This window comes from Trichomycterus rosablanca, chromosome 16 (assembly GCF_030014385.1).
Source record: "Trichomycterus rosablanca isolate fTriRos1 chromosome 16, fTriRos1.hap1, whole genome shotgun sequence".
NCBI lineage: Eukaryota > Metazoa > Chordata > Actinopteri > Siluriformes > Trichomycteridae > Trichomycterus > Trichomycterus rosablanca.
In genome coordinates this window covers 20290010-20315546 of record NC_086003.1, presented here as the reverse complement: position 1 = coordinate 20315546, position 25537 = coordinate 20290010, and the positions used below count along the sequence as shown (strand labels likewise).

Sequence of the window (25537 nt, the reverse complement as noted above, 5' to 3'; positions counted from 1 at the left end):
ACAAACAACTTTGATCTCTCGCTTATTGTTGACGTGCATTTTTGGACGTAGTATAGTTAAACACCTCGTCACTTCTCGCGTTTGTTTTTGTGACAAAACCTAATTTGGGAGACCAGACAGAGTCAGACTCATCTGAGATTCCTCCTGATGGTAGATTTTAAACTCCCTATCGCCGATCGGTCGTGTAGTGTGAAATACACAACAACTAATAAGACTACCGAGTGCAAGAGATCCACTTGTGTAGTGTGAACTGTACAGCAATCTGAACAAATTGTAGTGGTGTGCAATACTGCAAAATAAATAAAGTAAATACAGTGCCAGTTTACTTTCATGTAGGGGAGAGCAGTGTGTTATGATTTATGAGTAGGGCATTACTAAGTCTGAGGTTTTGTTCAGAACCAATTATATAATAACAAAACATAATTCATCCCTTTCATTGCACTTTTTGGAAATGATCCCCACACAGCTCCTCTCTCTCAGCCCCTCTCTCAGCCCCTATTCTCTCTCTCTCTCTCACTGCTACATGTGTTCGGTCTCTCGGTGCCCTTAGTCACGTGACGGTACCACAACAAAACACAGCAGAGTAATGCCAAGTTCGCTCGGCGACTGGTCAGCGCTAGATTTGCCGGCTCGGGAGCAACTCGGCGTTCGCTCGGCGATCAAAACTCGGCACTCAGTCGCTATGTGTGAACTACCCAACAACTCGATCCGACCGGATCACCGAGCGCTCGGCGACCGGATTGAGATATCTAGCATGTCAGATATCTGATCTCAGTTGCACGTCTGGCAATGAGTGCTGTGTCGAACAGCCAATGAGAACGCAAGACACGGTGTGAGGGGAAATGCAGGAGAGGAGTGCAAACAGGTACATAATATAGACAGGGACATAATATAGTTTATATCAGAATACACCGGCACACACACAAGCTTTACAGTATTTCTGACTTGATCGTTCTCTACAAAACACCAATGTTGCATTGCAAAAATATTAATTAACCTCCAAGTTACTATAGAACAACCCATACTGTTCGTGTTGCCAAATCCACTCAGATTCATTTATTTTTTCCTCCTTGATTTTACGCTGCACATTAGCGCACAAACACTGATCACTCGCTACTTGTTGACGTGCATTTTTGGACGTGGTATCATTAAAGCCCTCGACATTTCTCGCGTTTGTTTTCGTGACAAAACGTAGTTTGGGAGACCAGAGAAGCTCGCCTGTGATTCCAGCTGGTGATAGATCGTGTAGTGTGAAACCCCCTATCGCCGATTGAAAGACTGAAAGACTCCCGAGTGCAAAAGATTCAGTCGTGTAGTGTGAACTGTACAGCGACCCGACAAATCAGAAAGTCGTGTAGTGTGAACTGTACAGCGACCCGACAAATCAGAAAGTCGTGTAGTGTGAACTTGGCATAAGATGTGAGAGGAGCGGCGTCTATACAAATGTGGATTCTACTTTCTGATAAAACGGGAGAAACATGCTGAATGTAGCGAAGAAAAAGTCAAACTTAAGTATTGATACTGTCGATATTTGGATTGATCCGCCCATCCCTAGTAATAAGGTTAGAACAGCCGTGTGAAGGTGTCAATACCTAGCCTAGCCAACTAGTTCACAGCTGAGATACTGATTCAAACCCAAATAAGTCATACATCATAACTATTATTATGAAAGATATACAGTAAAGACTTGTGTACCGTGTGCAGTATTCTAACTATACGAAATACATTACAGCTGTGAGTTAACAACACTTAAACAACACAGGTACTAGTTAGCTTAGTCGCTAGTGTTAGCTGCTAAGCTAATTGCAGTGATTTCTGTTTCTATAAGCACTCTGTATTTATATTTATCATATTAATATTGTAATACATACATTTTGGTCAGATTTCTTGTTTCTGGGTGCTTTGCTTTCTCACAACGTTACCATCATGGCATGATTTCCCTCGGGATAAGTAAAGTATCTATCACCACCAAGCGGCTAACTCGTAGTTGTGTTTGCTGGGTGAATAAATATGTACATTTTTAATAGTGACCGAGTATATGTGTCCTTGTTAATTTAAAATAAAAATAGATGCTATTCTGTTTATAAGGGAAAAAAAGAAAAGAGCTCTTATTCACAGAACACAAACACGGAATGAGAGCCTCACTACGCATGCTCCGATGCACGAAACTGACCTACGTATTAGGGTCGTTTCGTGAATTTGCGTAAAGTACGTAAGGTGTGTTTACCTTATATGTACAATTTACACTAAATAGGGGCAATTTACATAAAATTGACCATATTTCTGTATGTGCAAAGCAAAGTATTCAAAAACTTACAATCTTCTGTCAGAAATAAAAGAACAAAAACAATATTAATTAGATCCAAGAGGAAGTTTCAGCAGGGAGATTGATATATGCTCCTGCTAGCTTTAAGTGGCATCAATGACACAAAACAAAATCGTGGACTAACATTAAATGTTTTTTGCATTATTTGTTTTCCTGATGATAATTAGGCCTACATTTCATAATGCACAGAAGCCTTTAAGTATACAAACAAACCATCATCTTGACTAAGGAACCATTGTTTTCAAGAGTGTGTGCAAATCAGAACAGTAATCAAGTACAGTTATGTTAAATTTCAATATATGTACTTTATTTGTACTTGTAAATAGACACAGACAAAAAGTACTCTTTGTGCAAAATAAGCAGCATGAATGATACAAACATTTACCACTACAAGCACAACATGGTCGCTGTTCCACCTGCTCGCAACCAACTTAGCTTATCAATGCTGTTAACAGATGATCATTTATCCAAACAACAATCCCTGCTGAGTTTGCCTCGGTATGGTTTCCTCTCATTTCGCGTCTGCTTCTCCATCTTTCTCTGCATTAAAAGAATAAAAGTAATGCACATGTCTTTGCTGCTACTTTCACTAAACTGCTAACATAAACAACATATACAGTGGCGCGTCGGTGACGTCACCTCGCTAAACACGTGACTGACACAGACCTATGAGAGTATGAGCAACTAGTAATGAACTATTGAATCACTAACCGACACATCATTCATTTTAATGTGTATTATAATATTGTTTATTTACATTTAAATGAAATAATTTATTGCAATTCCATATATTAAAATAATAATTTGCACTCGTTATTTATAATATGTTTTCATAGCGTTTTCAGAATATTTGTGGTGTTTCTGCGCCATCATGTGGATCTTGAACCGTTTCCATGTTGTTTTAAGCACTGATGCATATCGAGTGATTCACGAGAGGAAAAAGCAGCATTTCACTGTTACACTGAACAGTGAAGGTGAGCACAAGAAACCGGGTGGTTTTATATGAGCTGAACGTGTTTTTACTTCTTAAAATATGATGTATAGATCACACATTGAACGCAAAATGGCTGTTTTCTTCTTTTGATAGAAACAGTTAAGAGTGCAGTGCTAAAATACCCGTACATAAATGATAAACATGTGCATTTATTATCGACTGAAGTTCCACTTTTCTGCTTTTTGTAAAATAAACAAAATCCACAAAATTATTAAATAACTTAAATTTATTTTCAGTTAGAGGTTTTTCATACAATCATATACAATAATATAATAACAAAACTACATTTTACTGCACTTCTATGGCTTACAAAAAAAAATAAACAAAAGTATTACTGGAGAACAAATGTTCTTTAAATGTTTAACTTTAAATTCTTTTTTATTTTTTTTTTTATTTACTGCAGTAAAATATCCCCATACACACAGCCTCTCTCTCTGCTACATGTGCCGCTTAGTCACGTGACGGTACCACAACAAAACCCAGCAGATCAGGAGGAGTGAGGTGAGCATGTAAGAGAGGAGCGGCTCTGTACACACATGGTTTCTACTTTCTTATAAAACGGAAGAAACGTCCTGAATGTAGATGTAAAACTGAAGTAGCGATACTATCGATATCTGGATCGATCCGCCCATCCCTAGTAATAAGGTTAGCCTGGAGAATGTTTCAATACCAACTAGTTCACAGCTGAGATACTGATTAAAACCCACATAACTCATACATCATAACTATTATTATATTTATAAAAGATAAAGACTTGTGCACTGTGTGCAGTACACTAACTATACGAAAGACATTACAGCTGTGAGTTAATACCCAAGACAACACGGGTACTTGTTAGCTTAGTCGCTAGTGTTAGCTGCTAAGCTAATTACAGTCATTTCTGTTTCTGTAAGCACTCTGTATTTATAACTCTATCATATTATTATTGTAGTACATACATTTTGTACGTAGCTGCTCTCAGTAGGGTTGTAAATAAATTTAGTTGTTTAAAGCGGTCCGATTTCTTGTTTCTGGTGCTTTACTTTTTCACGTTACCATTATTACCACCAAGCGGCTAACTCATACCACGTAGTTCTGTTTGCTGGGTGAATACATTTGTAGATTTTTAATAGTGACCGAATACACGTGTCCTTGTTAATTTAAAATAAAAAATAGATGCGATCAGACTGTTTACATTTATAAGCTCAAAATAAAAGAACACTTATTTATCAAAACACACGGAATAAGAGCCTCACGCATGCGCAGACGGAACGTTGCGTAAGGTGCGCAAAGTGCGTAGGGTGTGTCCGTACTTTACGTACGTATAGTTTACACTATTATTTCCATACAATTCCCCTTATTTCTGTATGTGCAGAGCAAAGTATTCAGAAACGTACAATCTTCCAATACCTACCAATGTACCGATATCTGTTAAGATTTTACATTAACAATGTGACGGTACCACAACAAAACACAGCAGAGCAGGAGGGGAGGAGTGAGGTGAGGTGAGCATGTAAGATGTGAGAGGAGCTGCTACTGTATGTACACACATGATCTTTACTTTCTGATGAAACGGGAGAAACTACTGAATGTTGCGGAGAAAAAGTCAAACTAAAGTATCGATCCCATCACACTAGTGATCCGATTCCAATACCAACGCTGGTATTGATAACATCGATATTTGGATCAATCAGCCCATGCCTAGCATTCTGTTGTTTACGCCATGCAGTGTGAGTAATGGTGTTCAGATTTGCAAACGAATTTTCAAGAAATGTGTTTAAGATGTTTTCTTTAAGAAATAGATTTCAGAAATAACCCTGAACAGTTTAGGGAGACACTTTTTGCTTTAAGAAATGCTAGATTTTTTTTTTTTGCCTTAGCAGACAAAACAGACTAGCACTGCCATCTTATGGTCAAATCAATATACAGAACAATCCAACTTGTATTTAAGAAGTTTAAACTTATTACAACTGCAACGCGTGTTGCATCATCATACACAAACTTAATGGAAAACAACCATTGTAGTTCCGAGTGTTTGCTGACCCTGTTTTTACTGTATTTCTTACTTTTGGCATGGTCAGGCTATATAACCAGCACCGCCCCAAACGCAGACAATCATCTTATGATTCATAATTCATATGGTTTTAATCTGCTCTCAGGTGAAATAACTTTTTAAAATATGTGCAATATCTGCTGTACTTTGTAGTTTGTGCAATACATTGTAAAACTGCAATATTGTGAAAGTTTCTTATCAGAAATTAACTTTAACTTACCTCTTAGAATATTACTTAAGTTAAAGTCTTAAAGTATCTGATGTTTAATGTACTTAAGTAGAAGTAAATGCTGTTAAAAACACAAGTGGTCAGAGAAGATTTTTTGAAGTTTGTTCTTTTAAGCCTGTAAACCACCTTAACAACGCAGCCGACCTTACACCTACAGCAAAACCAGGTCTTCACAACATAAGAATTTATAAAACAAAACACATTTTCCTCCTTTATTTGAACATGATACTTTTCGTCTATAAATATTTGGTTCAGATGATCATTAAATCAGTACCTCATTACTGATTAATATGTACAGTAGAATAAGGTGCTTGATTTCATACATCTGATAACTATTGGAATATGATCATTCTTGGCTTACAAAAAAGTATAGAAGTCAGTAGGTTGACTTTACTTGCAGTTTTATTACAATAATGTATAAAAGAACGCACATACTTATAGCATTCTTACATTTCGTCTTCAGGAGAATGGCATCAGACAGTGTGGATATGTATGTATCAGACTATCAGACATTGGGAATGTGCTATAGCTAAGACATCTGCTCATGCCGCATGCAATGCTTTCACATCAAAGTGCACTGTTAAAGACTCAAAAGCACTTCAATAAATAAAAAAATAAAATAAAATTCTCACTTATATATACATTATGGAATGTCAAGAACATCTGGATAGATGCAGTGTAACTGAAATGTATGTGAATGTGTTACAAAAGAGAATTAATTTGAAAATACCAGAGAACATTAAAACTATACCACAGTTAGAAATAATGAGTTGCTAAACAAGTTATATTAAAAAAAATCAAGTGTAAGAAAAATGTCTTGACATTTGTTGCAGTGATTTTGATATAAAATACAGATTACATCCCAATAAACAGATGTGCATCTTTATAGTAATAACTCAATGTTACCACCACTAATGAAATGTTATGAGCAGTTAAAGTTACAATTCTACATAAACTTGTATGGGACAAGTATGTCATTTCAATATCTTTTATATTGTGTATATTTAAATAATAGGCACTTGGGCAGCACAGCAGTAAATTCTGAAAGCTCACTACCACTGGGATCCAGGGTTCAATTCCCCAGTGCTATCACCTGGTTGGGCGTCTACATGCAGACATGATTTACAATTTTGGCATTTAGCAGACACTTTTATCCAAAGCAACTTAAGAGTCGTGACCAAATACAATCCAAGCTTTGTTACTGTTCCAGCATAAATGTGTGTTCCAGCATGGACAGTTTAATAAATCTGAAGTAAAAGAACAGGGAGCCAACTGAACATTTCTGGGATAAACTGGAATATCAGATGCTAGCCAGGTCTTATGGTACCTGTAAGATTTTTTTAAGTAAAGAACTTTCCAGAAAAGTGGCCACAATTATAGCCAAAAAAAGGGGTGTGGTGTACAGTATACAGTAATGCCCACAAATTATAAGTGGGATGTTCAACAGGCTCATAAACAAATGTCCATATATTTTTGGTCACATAGTTTCTATATGTATTATTTGTTTTAATATTATATTGTGGCACATTAATGATGTTACGTCATAAATCATGATAATTGTTGCACAGCTAGTAGGATGTTATTCATTTAACTGTATCATGCAGTGAAAGCATCTGCACGCTACGTGTCTCCAACTATTCATTTTGGTTTTACCTTTAATTTGTCTCCTGTCCTAACAGCACTCTAGCCAAGCAGAGAATAGCTGACACATGTATACTCTGAGATTAAATCACTTTGCGGCTGTGACCTTGCTAAGCTCAACATCAGGATGAAAAGGTGCAGTTCTTCAGAAAATGTCCAAACTAGAAAAATCACAGTTCCGGAATGAATGGACAGTCGTGAGTAAATGTATTTTATAATGTGTAAGTGATGGGAAAGGAGCAAAAGCAAAGCTTTTTATACAAATGCTAAGAGAAATCGCCAAAAGCTCCTGGCATTTCTGAAGGTGAGTTTGCCAAAAACGTTATAATACATCAGAAGCAATCCCACGACCCTGACAGGTACGCACAAGAGGCATAAGAACACATGTAATCAGTCTCCAGGCTTTCTTATAAACCTTTTAATCAAACCTTGTCTTCTTTTCTGATCAAGGAGCTCTTGAATTCTCTTGTTTTGTGTTTTCTCTCGGAAAGTCACCTGCTTTTTGGGTATAAAGTGGTTCCGGGACACTTCGTTAACATTTACAACCCTGTAGGATACATCGATAGAGTTATTCTCCTTCTTGTCTTCTGATCTGTGAAGCTCTATTATTGGTGGAGATCCTGTAGTAGTAATCATGGGTTGTACAGACGTCGTGAACGGTTTCACTGTTGTTTCATATTCACGAGTGGTTGGTGAAAGCTCGTCAAACCCAGACGTGGCTTCAGAGACATCATCAACGATATCTACTTTCCAGGGTTCTAAGATTTCCTCCTCATCAAGTGAGGTGCTCGGACCATCTGTGTCTTCATGGACAGCGCTGGTGGTGCTGGGTAATGGGGTTTCTCTAAGAGCGAAGGGGTTCAGAGTGGTGTATCTCCATGGTGTGGATGTGCTGCTGGGTCTGGTGATGGGTGGCTGATGGAGTGTGAAGGTCTGATTAGAGTGAGAATGATTAGTGTGTGGAGACGCACTGGTGTTGTCCCAGGTCTGAGTCTGGTTGAGGTTCATGGTGTAGTTTCCTTCACTGCAGGACTTGCAGCACATCTGCCTGTAGCCAGGATTCGAACAGTACTTATTTAGTACCTCCAGTCTACGACAGAGTGTAGACTTGTCTCCTTTGCAGCGTATCCCTAGAACACACATACATGCATGCATGAAGGTTAGCACACAATTACTGGATTTATTTAAATATATAAACTTACTGAGCTATTTATTAGGAACGCTCATTAATAAAGGACTAGAGGAGGACTAACCCACATTAAAGGATTAAAAATAAAAATATTTCTAGACTTTAACTGTTTGTCTAAAACGAGTGCTAACAGGGTATGCGTGCCTGATAAAAAAGGCAGATATGTGTAACCAGTATTTTAAACCCCCAACAACACTGCTGTACCTAATACAGTACAACACACACTATCATAGTATTACCATGTTAGTGTCAATGCAGTGCTGCAAATGGTCCTGCTCCGGAGTAACATCTGCTCAGTGGGGTCCTATAGGGGACCTTTCAAATTAATGTGTACAGAGCAACAAATAGACGACAGTCAGTAATTGTACACCCACAAAGTGCATCTAAATCTAGACTTCTAGCTGTAGCTTCTAGACTGGCCAATGAATGAAAGTTCAAGACAGGCGTTCCTAATAAAGTGCATGCTGAGTATATATAAATGAGAAAAAAAAGATCATCAGGACATCTTCAACAGAATTAAAGCAAAAAGTTTAAAAAAGTTCATAGTGAAAGAAGAGATGAAAAAGCAAGAAGGAAAAAAGAAAACAGGAAATTTAAATTATACCTGGATTATTCAAGTTAATAATAAGCTACAAATATAAAACACATTCAATTAAAAAAAACTATAACAGCCGGTCTATGTTTGTGCCCTGCTAGAGACTCACTGGTCAACTGTAGGTGTTGTTATTATACAGTGTAAAATCTAGGATCGATAACCGCTCACAGAAGGAGTCTCGATTCGAAACTCGATGTTGCCACCGGTCGGCTGGGCGCCATCTGGCGGGCATAATTGGCAGTGCCTGCAGCAGATACTAATTGGCCACCGTATCTGAGGGTGGGGGCCGGACTATGTGTGGGTGGGTGGGTCTTCATAAGCTGTGTATGGACTCTGATTGGCGGAAGAGACGCCTGTGCAGAATGCAGGGGCGAGAAGAGAAGGGCTGTACATGTGTCGGAAGAGGCGTGTACAGCGACGTGCTCTCCTTGGATGCAATATGGTATCAGAGAGACAAAAAATTGAGTGCTCTAAATCAGGAGAAAAATGGGGACACTCAATTACAATTCTAACACTCAATACAGATCTCCAAACCGCCTCATGTAAAACACACAACTGGACTCTAAAGCGGAATGGTTCCTGAGTAATAAATCACATTTCACCATCTTGCACTGTAGTTGGTAATGACTGTAAAGTTTGGTAATGCTGGCAGTTGATTGGGAACACTGTCTACACAGCAGGCATCAGTGCATCTCCTCACAGACCGGCATTAATACTAACTGTGTGGCTAAATAGAAGTGAATCCCTACAGTTTCGTTTTAAAATCTATTGGACAAGGCAAAAGTTTGGACAGCCCTGGTCAAATGTCGTGTTTTGTTCATTTTTTAAATGAAAGTAAGTTAAAATGTTTTAAAGGGAACAAACTTCTGCACATTTGAATGCACAATTGCTGTTTATTTGCTTGATTGAACTTTAGATTTCAAAATGTTAAATTTAGCACACAGACAGTGTGCAGGTAAAGTAGCAAAAACAAAAAAGCAATTAAATGTATGAATGTGATGTTTCCAGATGCAGAAAAATAGCTCGAACACAACTAAAACCAACCATAATTGCCACTAATTACATACACACCACCTAGAATTAAGAATAAAAACCAAAAAAAAGCTATGATAAAGGAACTAAAGAAAATACTTAAGTTAAGTAAGCTGAATAGTATTTAATAGCACTAATTAGTAATCAATATAAATAATTCACGATTAGAGTCTAAATATTTAACTTAACTTGACCTTTTATTTTATAATCTGTATAGATTTGGCTGACAAGAAGTCATATAAATAACACTCAGTCTTTGTCAGATACACCATGTACAATACAACACGTTTTTCGCAGTACAATGTAAACTGTTTTAAAACGTTAGCTTATTCACAGTTTGGTAAACACTTTGGTTAAACACTTTGTGAGACGGTTCGATCCACCAAAACAACAAGTGATTTCAGGGAATGTAAATAATAAAACATAAAAATGTCATATCTCTCAAGCTGTAAGAGCAAACAACCATACTGTTGAAGTGAAGATACGGAAACGGGACACTGTGTTACAGAAGAGTGATGGGCTGGAGATATTCCTAAAATAGCCCTGTTCATCAAAAAGGTTTTATATAGAACTGATTTACCGCTGACAGACATTGCAGGAGAAAAATGAATTGTTTTTATTTTTAATATTCTGTTTATGCATTTTCTCCCCTTTTTCTCCTGACTTTAAGCGCGTCCAATTGCCCGATTGCGTCATGCTTTCTCTCCACTAATGCCGACTGCCGCTCTGATTTGAGAAGAACGAAGCCACCCCGCCACCCCGACACGTGGGCAGCAGCCGTAGGCATTTTGTCACCTACACCAGACGAGATCAGCTGCGGATCAGCTCTGTGTACGGAGAGACACACCCTGATCAACGCACTCTTTTCCCGTCTCTGTGCAGGCGCCATCAATCAGCCAGCAGAGGTCGTAGTTGCATCAGTCATAAGAGAGTCCCTATCCGGCTCAACACCCCACCCCTATATAAACATCAGGCCAATCGTTCTTCATGTGGTCGCTCAGCCCAGCTGGCAGGCAGAGCTGAGACTCGATACGATGTATTTGAGATCCCAGCTCTGGTGTGCTAGCGTGTGTTTTTTTTTTTTACTGCTGTGCCACCTGAGCGGCTGAGAAAAATGAGTTTTAAAAAGCATTCAGATCACAAGGGGTCATTTTGAGAGCTCCTGACTGAACTTTGTAAACTAGGTAAAAAGTAATTAGGTCAGATTTGCAACACACGTCAATTACCTTGATTTACTTTGTATTTCTATTTGTTAAGAAAAATAATTTGATTGCCAAATATGCATTGCCTTAAAAAAGTCTATTTTAATTCAACCCTAATTCCAGAAAATTTAAGACAGTACGAAAAATTAAAATCCAGAGAGCAGTAATTTAAATTTGGTTGAAAACGGTACAAAGACAAGATGTTTCCATCTTTCCGTCAGTCCAGTTCTGATAGGTCTAAAGCCAGAGTAAGTAGCAGTGTTGTTGACTGCTTGCTAACAAAGGTTTACTGATGTGTTCCCTAACCCATGTGGTTAGATTCTGTAAAGAAGCTTGGTGGTTTTATTAAAGCACAGTCTATAGGATCGAAGGTCACAGGCAGGACAGAATATAAACATTTCACTACAGTCCTGGTCATATCATTCAATCACTGAAGCTCATTTATTTAAGGTGAAACCTTAAATATCTATATTCATGTTATTAGTAGTTAAATACCAGTAGGAGTTTAAAAATCACTGTTCTGTTTTGGTTTTATTTTATGTACTGTCCCAATATTTTTGGAATTGGATTTGTATTAAATTCTCTCATTAGAGTAAAATATAAGTGAATTGTATCCACAATAAAAGAAAAATACCAAAACCTCTTTATAATGTTTCAAAAGGTAAGAAATTGGCTTTAATTTAATGCATACACTGACGAGGCATAACATTATGACCACCTCCTTGGTTCTACACTCACTGTCCATTTTATCAGCTCCACTTACCATATAGAAGCACTTTGTAGTTCTACAATTACTGACTGTAGTCCATCTGTTTCTCTGCATGCTTTGTTAGCCCCCTTTCATGCTGTTCTTCAATGGTCAGGACCCCCACAGGACCACCACAGAGTAGGTATTATTTAGGTGGTGGATCATTCTCAGCACTGCAGTGAAACTGACATGGTGGTGGTGTGTTAGTGTGTGTTGTGCTGGTATGAGTGGATAAGACACAGCAATGCTGATGGAGTTTTTAAACACCTGACTGTCACTGCTGGACTGAGAACAGCCCACCAACCAAAAATATATCCAGCCAACAGCGCCCCGTGGGCAGCATCCTGTGACCGGTGATGAAGGTCTAGAAGATGACCAACTCAAACAGCAGCACTAGATGAGCGATCGTCTCTGACTTCACATCTACAAAATGGACCAACTAAGTAGGAGTGTCTAATAGAGTGAACACTGTATTTAAAAACTCCAGCAGCGCTGCTGTGTCTGATCCACTCATAGCAGCACAACACACACTAACACACCACCACCATGTCAGTGTCACTGCAGTGCTGAGAATCATCCACCACCTAAATAATACCTGCTCTGTGGTGGTCCTGTGGGGGTCCTGACCATTGAAGAACAGGGTGAAAGCAGGCTAAAAAAGTATGTAGAGAAACAAATAAGCTACAGTCAGTATTTGTAGAACTACAAAGTGCTCCTATATGGTAAGTGGAGCTGATAAAATGGACAGTGAGTGTTGAAACCAGGAGGTGGTTTTAATGTTATGGCTGATTAGTGTATATTACCTTAACAATTGAAGTAATGGTAAAATGAACACTTAAAACAAATTTTCTACTAATCATAGACAGAATTAAATACATTTATGGCATTTAGCCTGTAATTTTATCCAAAGCCACTTGTAATGCAAGTAATTTATGCTTAAGGGCCTTGCTCGGGCCAACCGGAAACACTTGACAAATGGCAATTTGTTACAATTCACTGGCTATCACACACCTATTCACTCACTCACATCTGTGGGTTAATGTTAATGGTAAAAAATATAATCACATAAAAATAAAGGCACTGTATGTGGCCTACTAATTCTATTTAAACTACACTCAGTATTTAGTATAATATGTTTGATAAGGGTGCTAAATAAAATATACATCTATAGAAATGTTTAATAATTAAACTCACTATATATTTAATACTACCTTTAAATAGTATTTTATAATCTTCATGTCTATTTTTATTAATCTAAGCAGGACTTTTAATGGAAAAATACTGTGGATTCAACAAACTGTCAGGCTTCTTGTTGCTATAGTGGATCGCTCAGGTTCAGTTCAAATTATGGATCGGGTTTTTGGGAAAACTCTGTCCTGGGTGCTGCTGCTTCGTGTCCACATAACTCCATTCTGAACAAAGCCCAGGGTACCTTATAAAAAGGTAATGAAGTCATAAAGCTACACGGCTGATGGCTTTGTTTTGTCTGGTGTGTTATTAAGTTGTGTGTATTGACTGGGGTGAGACATCCGTTCATGGGATTTATAATAGCAGGAATTACAATAATAAAAAACTATATCTGGTTAATAACCTGAATATACTTATAGACAATAATCTTAGTCTATAGAATCAGCTTAAATAATATAACTTCACCCGGTCAGGACACAAAATACACTATATGGCCAGAAGCTTGCTGAACATCCCTCGGACATTAATAATGGGTTGGCCTAACCTTTGCAGCAGCCACTTTTTTCTGAGAGGGTTTTGAGAAGTGTTTCTGTGGAAATTTATTGATGATTTAGTAGATGCATTTGTGAGGTCAGGCACTAGAACTGGACTGGAAGACCTGGCTTGCAGTCTACATTTCAATGAACACCAGTGGTGATCAGTGGGGTTGATGTCAGTGCTCTGCTCAGGCCACTGGAGTTTCTATACACCAGACAAATCTCATAGACCTTGCTTTATGTAAAGAGACAAAGTCATGCTAACAGTTAAGAGCCACAAAGAGTCACTTTATATAACAGACTTTATGCACTTGTTAGCATTGGGTGTGGCTGAAACGATATAAGTCAACTACAATTACAAGGGACTGGCACATACTTTTGGCCATATAGAGTATATAGACATTAAATACAATATAGTTTTGTTAATTGCATAACACTTAAATGATAACAGTCATAAACGTTGCTGACTATATATAACATTATATAATGGATTTATAGATACATATAGAGTGGATTCACAAAGTATTTAAACCCCTTGACTTTCTTGATTTTGAACTGATAGAGTTGGCATTTTTACCCATCAATCTACATTTAATCTATGTTTTTTGAAGGGGAATTAAAAATGTAAAACTGAAATATCGTATTCACTTAACTATTTAGACCTTTTGCTGTTGCTCTCCTGTTTGCATCCTGTTTGCATTAATTATCCTTAAGATGTGTCTTGAACTTTACTGGAGTCTTTCTGTTGCAATTTGAATCGACTGGACTTCGACTGGCACACCTGGGTCTACGAGGGCTTAAATGTACTTTTTGTGAATCTCAAATTGTGACAAGGCTATAAAACAATATACGTATCTACGGCCACAAGTGGCCTCAACCATTCTGAAATGAAAGAAGCTTGGCACAATCTTCAACTTTCCTACAGTTTGGGCATCTGGGCAGGTGAAGGCTGGGTCAGGGAGGTAAAAAGGACCTACGCAGTCACCCAAAGTTAACTAATTCTGTAGCACTACATAAATCATGTCTTTATAGCATGATAATAGAGTGATGGACCGAAGCCGCTGTTGAGTAAAAGGCACAGACTGAAGTTTGCTAAACAGCATAAAGGACTCTGGCAGCATGAGAAACAATATTCTCTTGTCTGATGACATGGAAATTGAACTCTTTGAGCATAACATGAAGCACTAAGTCTGTTAAAATAAACAGCCATTGCATATCACCTGCAGTGAAACATGGTGGTGGCAGCATCACACTATGGGTGTGCTTTTTAGCAGCAAGGACTGGGAGACCAGGTAAGAACTAAAGGACGAATTAATGCAACCTAATACAGGAACATCCTTGAAGAAAGCCTTCTTCAAAGCGCACACACTCAAACTGGGGTAAAAAACTCACGTTTCAACACAATACTGAACATGAGAGTGGCTTTGGGAGGTTACGGAAGTCTCCGAATGTCCTTAAGTGACCCCACCCAAACCGAGACTTAAACCCTATCAAAGATCTATGGATTGCAGTTCACAGACACTCACCATTCAGTCAGACAAAGCTTGCGAGGATCTGCCATGAGGAATGGGATACACTGCCCAAATCCAGGTATGCAAAGCGTGTAATGAGGTATCTAAAAAGACTAGCAGCTGTAAAACATGCCATTAGGTGTAGACTGATGAGTAAAAATGCCAATCACACCCATTCAAAAGCAAATCAACAACACAATGTTGTGCAAAATGTCAAGGGGTCTGAGTACTTGCCACTGTATAAATTCTCTCTGTGTAGTCTATAAAAGATAGATAAACTATTTACGATTAGAGAACATTGCATGTATTATATGGCAACAATCATGACAAAGTCGAGCTGATGACATGCAGCAAGTGATTCATTTAGCTGTAAACATCCACTATAGTGAAACCCCCTTTTTGTAGCTGCCTCTACCTAAGCTATCATGGAGACACAATATTATGCAACACTGTTAAGTCTTATAAATCAGGGATAAGGCAAATATAAATGCAAAATCGAGGTTTTTAAAGAAACTACCATGAGGTATTTCTGTATGTGCACGCCTGACCTGGAGACTAAAACTGATGAGGAAAAGAAGTACCCAGCAGAATAAGTTTATAGTTTTGTCTACACCCTGCTGACTAACATGGCTTATAAAATAGCCTAAATGAAAATCACAGCTGATGTTGCCTTAAGTACACCGCATGTCTACATTTAATGCGCTCCAAAAAGATTTTCACAGCTATTCAAGTAAATACTGTATGTACAAAAATACGAGATACAATATAACAGTCAACACGGCAGGGCTTCCAGACCCATACCTTTATTTCTGTGGAATATATATAATATAGCTTTAAATAATATACGGTATACCTAGTATAATACAAATCATCATCTAAAACTCCTTTTTCATTCCTTATAAACAATAACGAACCAAGATCTCCATGACCCCTCTGTATAGTTCCTCTAAAATAAGTCCTCCCAGCCTTGCAAAACTTCACTTATCTCTTCATGGCAACATCTCAGCCTTTCTTCTGTTACACATCCTTCATCCTGACCTTCAACACCTCTGTTCCCTGATTCAGAGCCCACATGGGCCGAGGGTAAAAACAGCCCCGAAACTCCCTTAAAGAGGAGCATGAGGAGAAGAAGAAAAAGTAGCAGCAGGCTCCAGAGAGCAAGAACGAAGCAGTCAAGGCAGAGAGTAGCAGAGCCAGAGGGCCAGAAAGAGTGCCAGGTTCCAGGCAGGAGCGGGTACGGTGCAGAAGGAGGCCTGCCCGCTGGAAAGAGGTCTTTTACTTGAGGAGATCTTGGGTGCTGGGAACTCGGGGTCTGCTCTGGATAGCCACTGGATCAAGAAGTTCCCTTTGTCACCTAGAGAACAATAGAGAGAAGAGGATGCATCAGGTAACACAAGCAATGCATCTTACTCCCTCTGTGGTGTACAGCATGTAACCTAAAGCCTCCACAAGGGGGCATTTGCATACAAGTTTATTTAATTATTATTATTTTCTCTGCAATCCATATGTGAAAAACCCTGGGATACATCTTATATAAAATGTATTTCATCCAGTCAAATATATGACCCTTAAAGTTAAAATGGCTCACAGAGTAACATTACTTTGAATGTTCACACTGTGACACACAGTGTTAGCAAAACTCATTTTCATCAAACATTTTATCCTGGTCAGGATTGTGGCAGGTCTGGTTCCACCAGTAAGCACTGGGTATAAGGCAGAAATACCCTGGTTAGGGCACCAAGTGCTCTAAATCAGTATTGACAAGTGTTTTTTTTTGTGTAGATTTTTTGTGAAATCACTGTATTGGTAGGTTATTTTTGGAATGTGTAAGCCCCGTCCCTTTTTTAATGCTTCTAGAGTCCAAACTTCCCACAGAATCTATTTACAGTTTATTAAACCATGTTCACATAGTAAAATAGCTCGGCCTAATACCATTAGCACCATGTTTAAGTTGATGGTGCAAACTGAGTGTAGAGATCAGCTACCCACCACTAGCAAACTCCACTGTGGACACCCCCACCCTCCTTAAACCTACAATTTAAGTACCACTGGCACATAGTATTGCAGAAGAGCAGAACGAGGTGATCCCTGGTACTCACTTGAACATGGCCCAAGCTGGCATGTCCGGATGCTTTCAGGCTTGGTGTCTGTACAGGTCCCGATGGCATTATCAGGAGTGCTACACATGACCTGACGCTCCTGAGTTCCGTTTCCACAGCTCATAGAGCACTAAGATAAACACACACACTAGACAGTTAGAAATGAGTTTTCCACTAATACACAGCCAGTTCCTGTTTTCTCTGAATGCACACAAAACAGTCGTGTTCAAGACAGACTAATCTCCTACACCATGACTCTTACACTAATACAAAAACTAATATAGGAAAACTCCAGAGACTGAGTTCAGTTAAATGATATGATCACATAATTGTCTAAGCAATTGAGGGTTAAGGGCCTTGCTCAAGGTCCCAACAGTGACAGCCTGGCAAAGCTGGGGTTCGAACCAGCAACCTGCACAGTTTTGAGTTATTTTTGTAGGTGCTACATTTTCGTCATGTTTGTATTTGGACAATATGTACGAATTTTAATTTGCAGCATTAAGCAGACGCCTTTAATTCAAAGCGACTTACAATTATGACTGAACACAACTGAGGGTGCAAATGAGAGTGCAGGGCCTGGCACAGGAGCCCAACAGTGGCAACTTATCAGCATTTGGGTTTGAACAGGCAACCTTCTGTTTACTAGTCCAGTACCTTAACCACTGCCCTACCAGCCCTACCACCCATCTCCAACCAGCAGGTGTGCTAATTAATTTCTTTCTCGCTGGCACATTCTAATCTTGCATTTTTTTTTATTTTTTTTTATTTTTTTAAGAGTACAGTGACCTCAGCGACCTTTATTCTAGGTTTAACAATTCCAAATATAGGCCTTTTAAGTGTTTAAACCTACCGTTTCCAATTACTTGTTTTATTAAAAGCATTTTTCTCAATTTACTCCAACACACAAACACACACTCACTTGTGACCAGGGTCCTGTCCTCCACTGGGCGGGACACAGCTGTCGATTGCAGCTGCGGCGACTCTCGGGCCGCTCATCGTCGCAGTATTTGGCACTGACGGTTTTGTATTTGCCGTCCTCTTGAGGCCTCACGCAGCGCACAGGCCGGGTCTGAATGCCAGTCTTCCCACACGACTTTGTGCACTCCTCCCAGTCTCCTGCCACCCAGCTGTGATTAGCAGCACACAGACTTTATCAGTCAAGCTGTGTTGACAGCATCTAAGGTAAACAACTTTAAGGCACAGTGTGAAGCTTAGCTTACATAGGCTCTGAGCACTGTTTTTGGTTACAGGCTCGGCTGATGGCGCGGGGTTTGGGGATGCTGGAGCAGAACGTGCGGTGGACCATCTTGCCATCTGACTTTCTGCGGCAGCCAAAACGTGTGTACTGCTTTCCTGCAATTAAAAAAACACTATGGTCAACCATTTAAAGAAAAAACAAGATGTATCAAGATTTCTGCCCCTCTGTTTGAAGTGCAAATAGGCAGCGTTCTTCATTTGTATGAAACTGGAGAACAAGTCTAACAGTTTATGTGTCATCAGAAATCAGAAAGGGCTTTATTGACATTATACGATTAATACAATAAAATTGCAGAAGCCAAAACCCAGGTGTGTACAAACAAACATAAGACTAACATTTAGTTAAAATAACCGGATAAGAACAACATATATACTGATGTAAAAATTATAAATAAACATATTCCACTAACTAGCTTTGTGTAATGTTAGGATCTGTCAGTGTTCCCATTTAGATTGACAGGAACCCCCCTCCTGTCCTGGTAGATTTGGTCCCCCTAGTGTTCATTTCATGGCTATGGCCTTGGTTAGAAGACTTGGTTATAAGAACTGTGATTACTGACTGTCTTACACATGTAATAAATGACTACCATAAATGGTCAAGACACAAATTTACCTTTTTATGATCCACCATCATTTGGGCAAGACACACACACATCACCTCAGATTTGTTAGTATAGTTATGAAAAGGAATTGGACATGCAAAACCTTTATTTACTGTGTTTATACATTCTTCACGATTGTCAATTGCACAACCGTTCTTGTTAAATCAATAAGACAACATACCCACTAACGACCCTCACAATCTATTATAGCATTTAAGCTCATTCATACTGTCCATGAGCCGAGTAAATCATTTTTTTTGCATTTCCCCCAATTTTCCTCCCAATCTAGTTGTATCTAATTACCCAATTGCATTTCGCTTCCACTTTACTGATGCTGACCTCCACTTCTGACTGAGGAGAGCTGTGACTAACACACGCCCCCTCTGACACGTGTGTATGAGCCGACTGCATCTTTTCACCTGCACGAGGCGAGTTCATATGTGGATCAGCTTTGCGCACGGAGAGACACACCCTGATCCACATTATTTTCCAACTCTGTGCAGGCGCAGAGGTCGTAATTTTATCAGTTATGAGGAATCCCCTCCAGCACCCTCCCTGCAAACGAGCCAATCATTGACCGGAACCCAGCCTGCCGATGAGAGATCTGATCTGCTAGCGTGTTTTACTACTGTGCCACCAGAGTGACGAGTAAATCTCAGGAAAATTTGTGTATTTTACTGGAGTGTACCTCCTCCACATGGCTTGGAGCAGTGGGACCATTTCTTTAGAGCCCATTCAAAGAAAGCGATGTCATCCTGAGGTAAGCTGTTCTCCATAGATGATGGCGGATCCTCTGGGAGAATGTACTTGTAGGACAGAGTGACTTTGGACGCTCCATCTGATTGGACCTGGAAAATAAACATTTGTTACTGAAATAACACACAACAATGAAAAATAAAAACAAGAATTCAATGACTTTGTGGTTTTTGGTATTTAAAATGTTTAGAGTGTATATATAAACTTCAAATGTATTTATTTTAATTACTAAATAAATGTGTACTTATGCATATGAAGAAATTATTCATTTCTAAGCATAAATTTGAACCTTTAATCTGTCATTTTCATGTTTTAAGACTGCTTTACCCTGGTCAGGGTGGCGGTGGGTCAGTTTTTTCCAGAATCACTGGCCGAAATGTAGCATCACACCCGGACAGGGCTCCAATCTATCACAGGGCCTCGACCACCCTTTCTGACCCTCAGGCACAGCTAATCATCTCTGTGTATAGATGCCTGGTTAGCCAATAGCACCGGTGATTCAAACCCTGGATCCCAGCTGTAGTAGGCTATTGTAATTTACTGCTGCATCACCTATCACCATTAATTTTATTGTTAGTAATATTTATTTTTTGTTTTAACTACTTGGCATGATGACATATTCCACATAGCTCATTTTAAATGTTTGAAATAAAACAAGAAAAACAGAACAGACATCATGTACTCAGGCTCATTACCATGATAAGGACTCCGTATCTCAGCGGGCCTGTAGTCTGCAGTGTCTCCAGATCATCCTCATTGCTGTACTCCCAGAGTACACCATTCTCAATCACCTCTCTGGACTCAGGAAAGTCACCCTCACCGTTCAGGAACATATCATCTGTGGCTTGATTCTTCACCGCTATTAAGAAACACTTTCACTTTACAACTCTGTAAGACTCAACACAAAACATAAGCTACATGGACAAAAATACTGGGCCACCCCTCCTAATCAGTGAGTTCAGAAATTTTGAACACACCCATTCCTATCAGAGGTACAAAATCAATTATGTAAAATAAATGATATGCCTCCAAATATGTGGCAACAGTTTGAAAATGGCCATTTCTCTTTCCAACAGTATGAATTTCACTGTGCACAAAGCAAGGTCAATAAAAGCGAGAGGGAGAAGCCATACAGAGCCCTGACCTAAACACTGGTGAAAACCAGTGGGATATTTAACACTGATTCTTGTTCAACATGGGTGCCTGACCTCACAAGTGTTCTTTTGAACACTCGCCTGAATAGGCATAAATTCCCACAGGCACACTACAAAATCTTGTGAAAGGCCTTCCTTTAAAAAGAAAAGTAGTGGTGCCACCATAATAATGCCCATAGTTTTGGAATGGGGTGTCCAACAATCTCTTTGTAAGATGTCCAGATACTTTTGGCCATATCCTGTAGCTTAGTCTAACAGAAATAAACCAACACAATTAAGAAATTTGTTTTTAAAAGCTCAGTGTTTCACAGACCAATGGCAAGCTAGAACGACTTGAGTTTGCGATGCCAGAAAGAGCCCATCAATAACGAGCAGTGAAAGGCCGAGCTCTCAGCAGCGGTTTTTGTAATTAACCATACAGGTGTTTATTTAAGTGAAGCTCCCTACCCAGAATGTGAGGTGTTCCTTTAAACTCCTGGATCAGGATGTGCCTCGCTCCTCTGGGAATTTCCAGGATCTTCAGAAAACCTGAGTGTTTATTTAAGAGAGTCATAAGGAAGCTACAAAACATTTAAAAACACATGCATTGAAGAGAACAGAAGTCATTTTCCAGACACTGATCCAAAGAAGACCTGAAAAAACTATTTCATCTGTCCCGCACCATTAAAAAGCCTTTTATTTCATTCACATTTTGGGTTTGCCTGCTTCTAGAAAACCAGCCTTAAAGATAGTAACCTGCTGTGAAAATACTGTATAGGGTTAGATACAGTGTCTTAGTGTCAGATCTACTCTTCTGGTCAGGGGCAGTATTAGTAATGAAACTGACATGACCCTCAAATCAGGAGTCTCAATATTGTAATGACTTTACACTTTAAACTGTATTTAACATGTTTATCCTTGCAGTCATGTGCAAGATTCACTAATAAACACAAACACAATACTCACCTGGTTTTCTGGTACTGCGGGTGAAATTGCCCTTGACTATGCTGCAGGTGGAGTTGTTCCCTCCACATACGCCGCACTTGTCGTCCTCTAACTCGGAGGCAATGACATTATCACAACCCACTTTCTGCACAAAACAGCAGGGAGAATTGATATAGCATGTTCTTACTGTTTCAGTCAGGTAAAGTTAAAGTTAAAAGTTAAAGTTAAAGACATTAAAGTTAAAGACAAATTAAAGTTAATGTTCATGCTGATAATATGCAGTGTTTCAAGTGTGCTTCATGTGCAACAATTAGGAGTGTAGCCTTAATTATTATGCCATACAAGCTCACAATTTAGCCCCATAGATGCCAGTCTTTAATCGCTAGAGGGCAGCAGAAAAGCCCTCCAGAGATTATAGCCCTCCCACATCCAGAGCCCTGGGGGTCTCTTCCAATTGCTGCCGCAATATGTAAACTCACAACTGGAAAAACTGTCACATGGAGCCTAGCATGTCTCTCTGTACAGGATACACGATAAATGTTAAAATATTTTATTTATTTAAACCTGGTGTCACTGATATTTAAATGAGATCTGCAGAATCCTACATTTTCATTTGAGGTTCTCTGGACCAACATCAGCGCCCATCGATACAAATGTTTCTTGACTGAATGGGCACAAATTCCCACAAACCTATCAGAAGCCTATCAGAAGAACGGTTGTTGTTATAATTACAAATATCACACAAAGGTCACTCATTTTTAATACTATTTGTTTTTGAAATGGGACTTCCAAAAAGCTGATGGTCAGGCTCATGGTGTAGATGTTGCCAATAACCAACTGCTAACTGAGTCTTCTTTGCTGAATGACACTTAACTGAGTAAAGGCTAACTTGTGCCGTTTTCTATTTACTGTGTTTTAACGGGAACCACCGCCACTTTAAACCCAATGCAGAGCAAATCTCCAGGTAAAGGCTTAACAAATCTGAACTCTTCCTGAATGTCTAAATGACTGATTGCTGCAAATAAATAACAGATGGAATTCAATAGGTAAAATGTCACCCATTGAATGTGAAATGTGCCAACAGTTTAGAATAAGTTGATGATGGAAGGGAGATTTTTAGGGTGGTCGTGAAGAAAAGAGAGAATTTACATTAAGCAGTAGCTTTGTGGCTAGCTTCCATGGAACATGTTGGACAACATAAACATGAGAATATTCTAGTAATTTAGGGGTTATTCCACCCTTAGGTATTTTGAAAAGCTGGTAGAAGAGCACATTCCCAGTAACTTGAACATGTGACCAAAATATTAAAAGATGCTATTTCGAAATAAAAAAGAGAGCATCTCTAAATATCTGTCTGGTTGTGCCTATCCAATAACCTGACTCGAATGAAAGTGCCCTGCCCCCGTTTCTCCTACAGAGACTGAAAGAGAACCCGGGAGCAAAGCCAGAGCTAGCCATCTGAGATTTATTTGATTAGGCCTGACATTCTTCATCTGATAGCATTGGAGGAGATGCATTCCAGTGATGGGATTAGTGTCAGCGGCCGGTATGTATGAGTTACCTCGCACTCTCCACGTACACACACGCTGTAAGGATCCTTATAGGAGCAGCGTGTGCCGTCGTGTACCATCCTCTTCATGAACACCACGTCTCCCGTCTCTTTGGACTGACAGTAGAGCTGGCACCTCTCCTCAGCTACCAGCACCCACACAAACAAAACAAATGGAAATAAAATCTTCATCAATGCAGCAGTTATATAAATATAATATAAATGTACATTTTTATTTCATTTCATTTTCATCAACTGCTTTATCCTGGGTCAGGCTTGTGACCTAGGTTCTTGTTAACTGTATACACCTGTAACTGTTCTTTGTGTATTTAGTGTGTACATATACCTCAGGTGTTCCTTTGTATAACCATTTCTTGTATTACAAAGTACTTCTCAGAACCCTGTGTTCATGGCTTAGTGGGTTGAGTTGTGGACTACCAATCGGAAGGTGGTGGGCCTGAATCCTGGCTCTGCTATGCAGATACTGTTTAATATGATTATTATTACTGTTTTTTGGCTCCTGATTGGATTCGAGGAAGGTATATTTGCCTGCTCCACGCCCCCTCTGATGCATGCGCAGTCCCTTTCTTTTTCAATTCAAACTGTATATCCGATTTGTCCTTGTTAGCGAATCATGCTTCGCCATCGTTTACAGCAGTGTGTTTGCTCAGAAACCCAGAACTGTGTTGGTACGACAGGGTGCAACTCTCCACTAAATAACTGAGTGCTATTTAATGCACATTCCATCCATGAGCAGTCTCGTCCTGGTGGAAAAACAGAGATGTCACTGCTGCATAATTGCTTTTGCATGTGTATCTGCTGCTGTCTAAATTCCTACCAACACTCCCTCGGCTACCATGGTTAGAATCCATTACTTTACTAATATCCCTTTAAACACAGTCTCTTCTCTAACCGTCTTCCAGCAAGAATTTTCTCTTTTGGGAAGCCATTCTATTGCCTGTGTTGTGTTAGAACTGAGTTACAGCTTGGCATAAATTGCAGAAGCAGGATGCCAGAGGACTAAACCACAGCCCAGAAGTAAAACATCCAACTGAGCCTGCGCTGTGTGTGTGTTCTCTAAACCAGACACCTTAAGACTGTTGAGAGGATACACACTTTTTTTTTACTTTACTGTACAGTGCGACGCAGTGTGGTTACAAAACCTTGACCCCAAATGTGGCCCCATTGTAACTTCCCTCTTAGCTACTAAATCACAATTTAACCAAATTTAATTGACAACTGAGTTCTATTGACTAGCCACTTCAAGGTATGATTACTGCCAGACCTGTTGAATCTAGACATCACTAAAATAGAACTGATGTGAGTGAGAGTAATTATCCACAAATGGAGTCTGTGTGGTAAACCAAGAGTGTCCAGCCAGCCATAATTTCACCAAGAACGCAATAATGACTCTTCCAGGAGGTCCTAAAGAAAACTAAAGCCCTGCGGTGAATCGGCACCTCGTCAAGGGTATTCTTGCCTTTACCCAGTGTTTTCGAGTGAACCAGACCCAATGCAACCCTGACCAGGATTACCTGACCAGCAGTTGATGAAAATAAAATTGCATTTAAAAAACTTAGTTCATTAGAATACATTAAACAGGAATATGGATAATTTTGGCTTACTTCTAACCTTGTGGCTTTACTTTTAATGTGTTTTCATGATGTTTGTACATACTGTGTAAATACAGTCTATGGTTCAACCACTTGAAGAACCTAAAATCCTTCCAGCAGTCAACAAAGCAAATTTACGACACATGGAGGATGTCACACGAACCAGGCAAATCAGACGTGTGCCAACAATCACAGTCGTGACAAACAACAGGTAGTCCAAGGCCAGGGCACAGCAGATCATGCAAACAAGACAGAGGATATTCCAAAGTCAAAATCAGAACAAAGTGGGTCATATGCTAGTATTTATTTATTTATTAGGATTTTAACGTCATGTTTTACACACTTTGGTTACATTCATGA

At 39.2% G+C, this 25537-nt stretch overlaps 1 protein-coding gene across 1 annotated transcript in view; it reads right to left on the bottom strand.

Moving 5' to 3' along the window:
- Nucleotides 1-5965: 5965 nt before the first annotated feature.
- adamts2a (ADAM metallopeptidase with thrombospondin type 1 motif, 2a) overlaps nt 5966-25537 on the bottom strand; it is a 94536-nt gene continuing 74964 nt past the window's right edge. The window contains exons 13-22 of the mRNA XM_063011316.1: nt 23577-23710; nt 22037-22160; nt 21539-21619; nt 20633-20796; nt 19870-20029; nt 18543-18675; nt 18242-18449; nt 17323-17452; nt 16503-16577; nt 5966-8352 (exon numbers count right to left, since the gene is read on the bottom strand). Of these exons, the coding sequence (XP_062867386.1) occupies nt 7613-8352; nt 16503-16577; nt 17323-17452; nt 18242-18449; nt 18543-18675; nt 19870-20029; nt 20633-20796; nt 21539-21619; nt 22037-22160; nt 23577-23710 (1949 nt within the window). The 3' untranslated portion in view covers nt 5966-7612. The remainder of the gene's footprint in view (nt 8353-16502; nt 16578-17322; nt 17453-18241; nt 18450-18542; nt 18676-19869; nt 20030-20632; nt 20797-21538; nt 21620-22036; nt 22161-23576; nt 23711-25537) is intronic.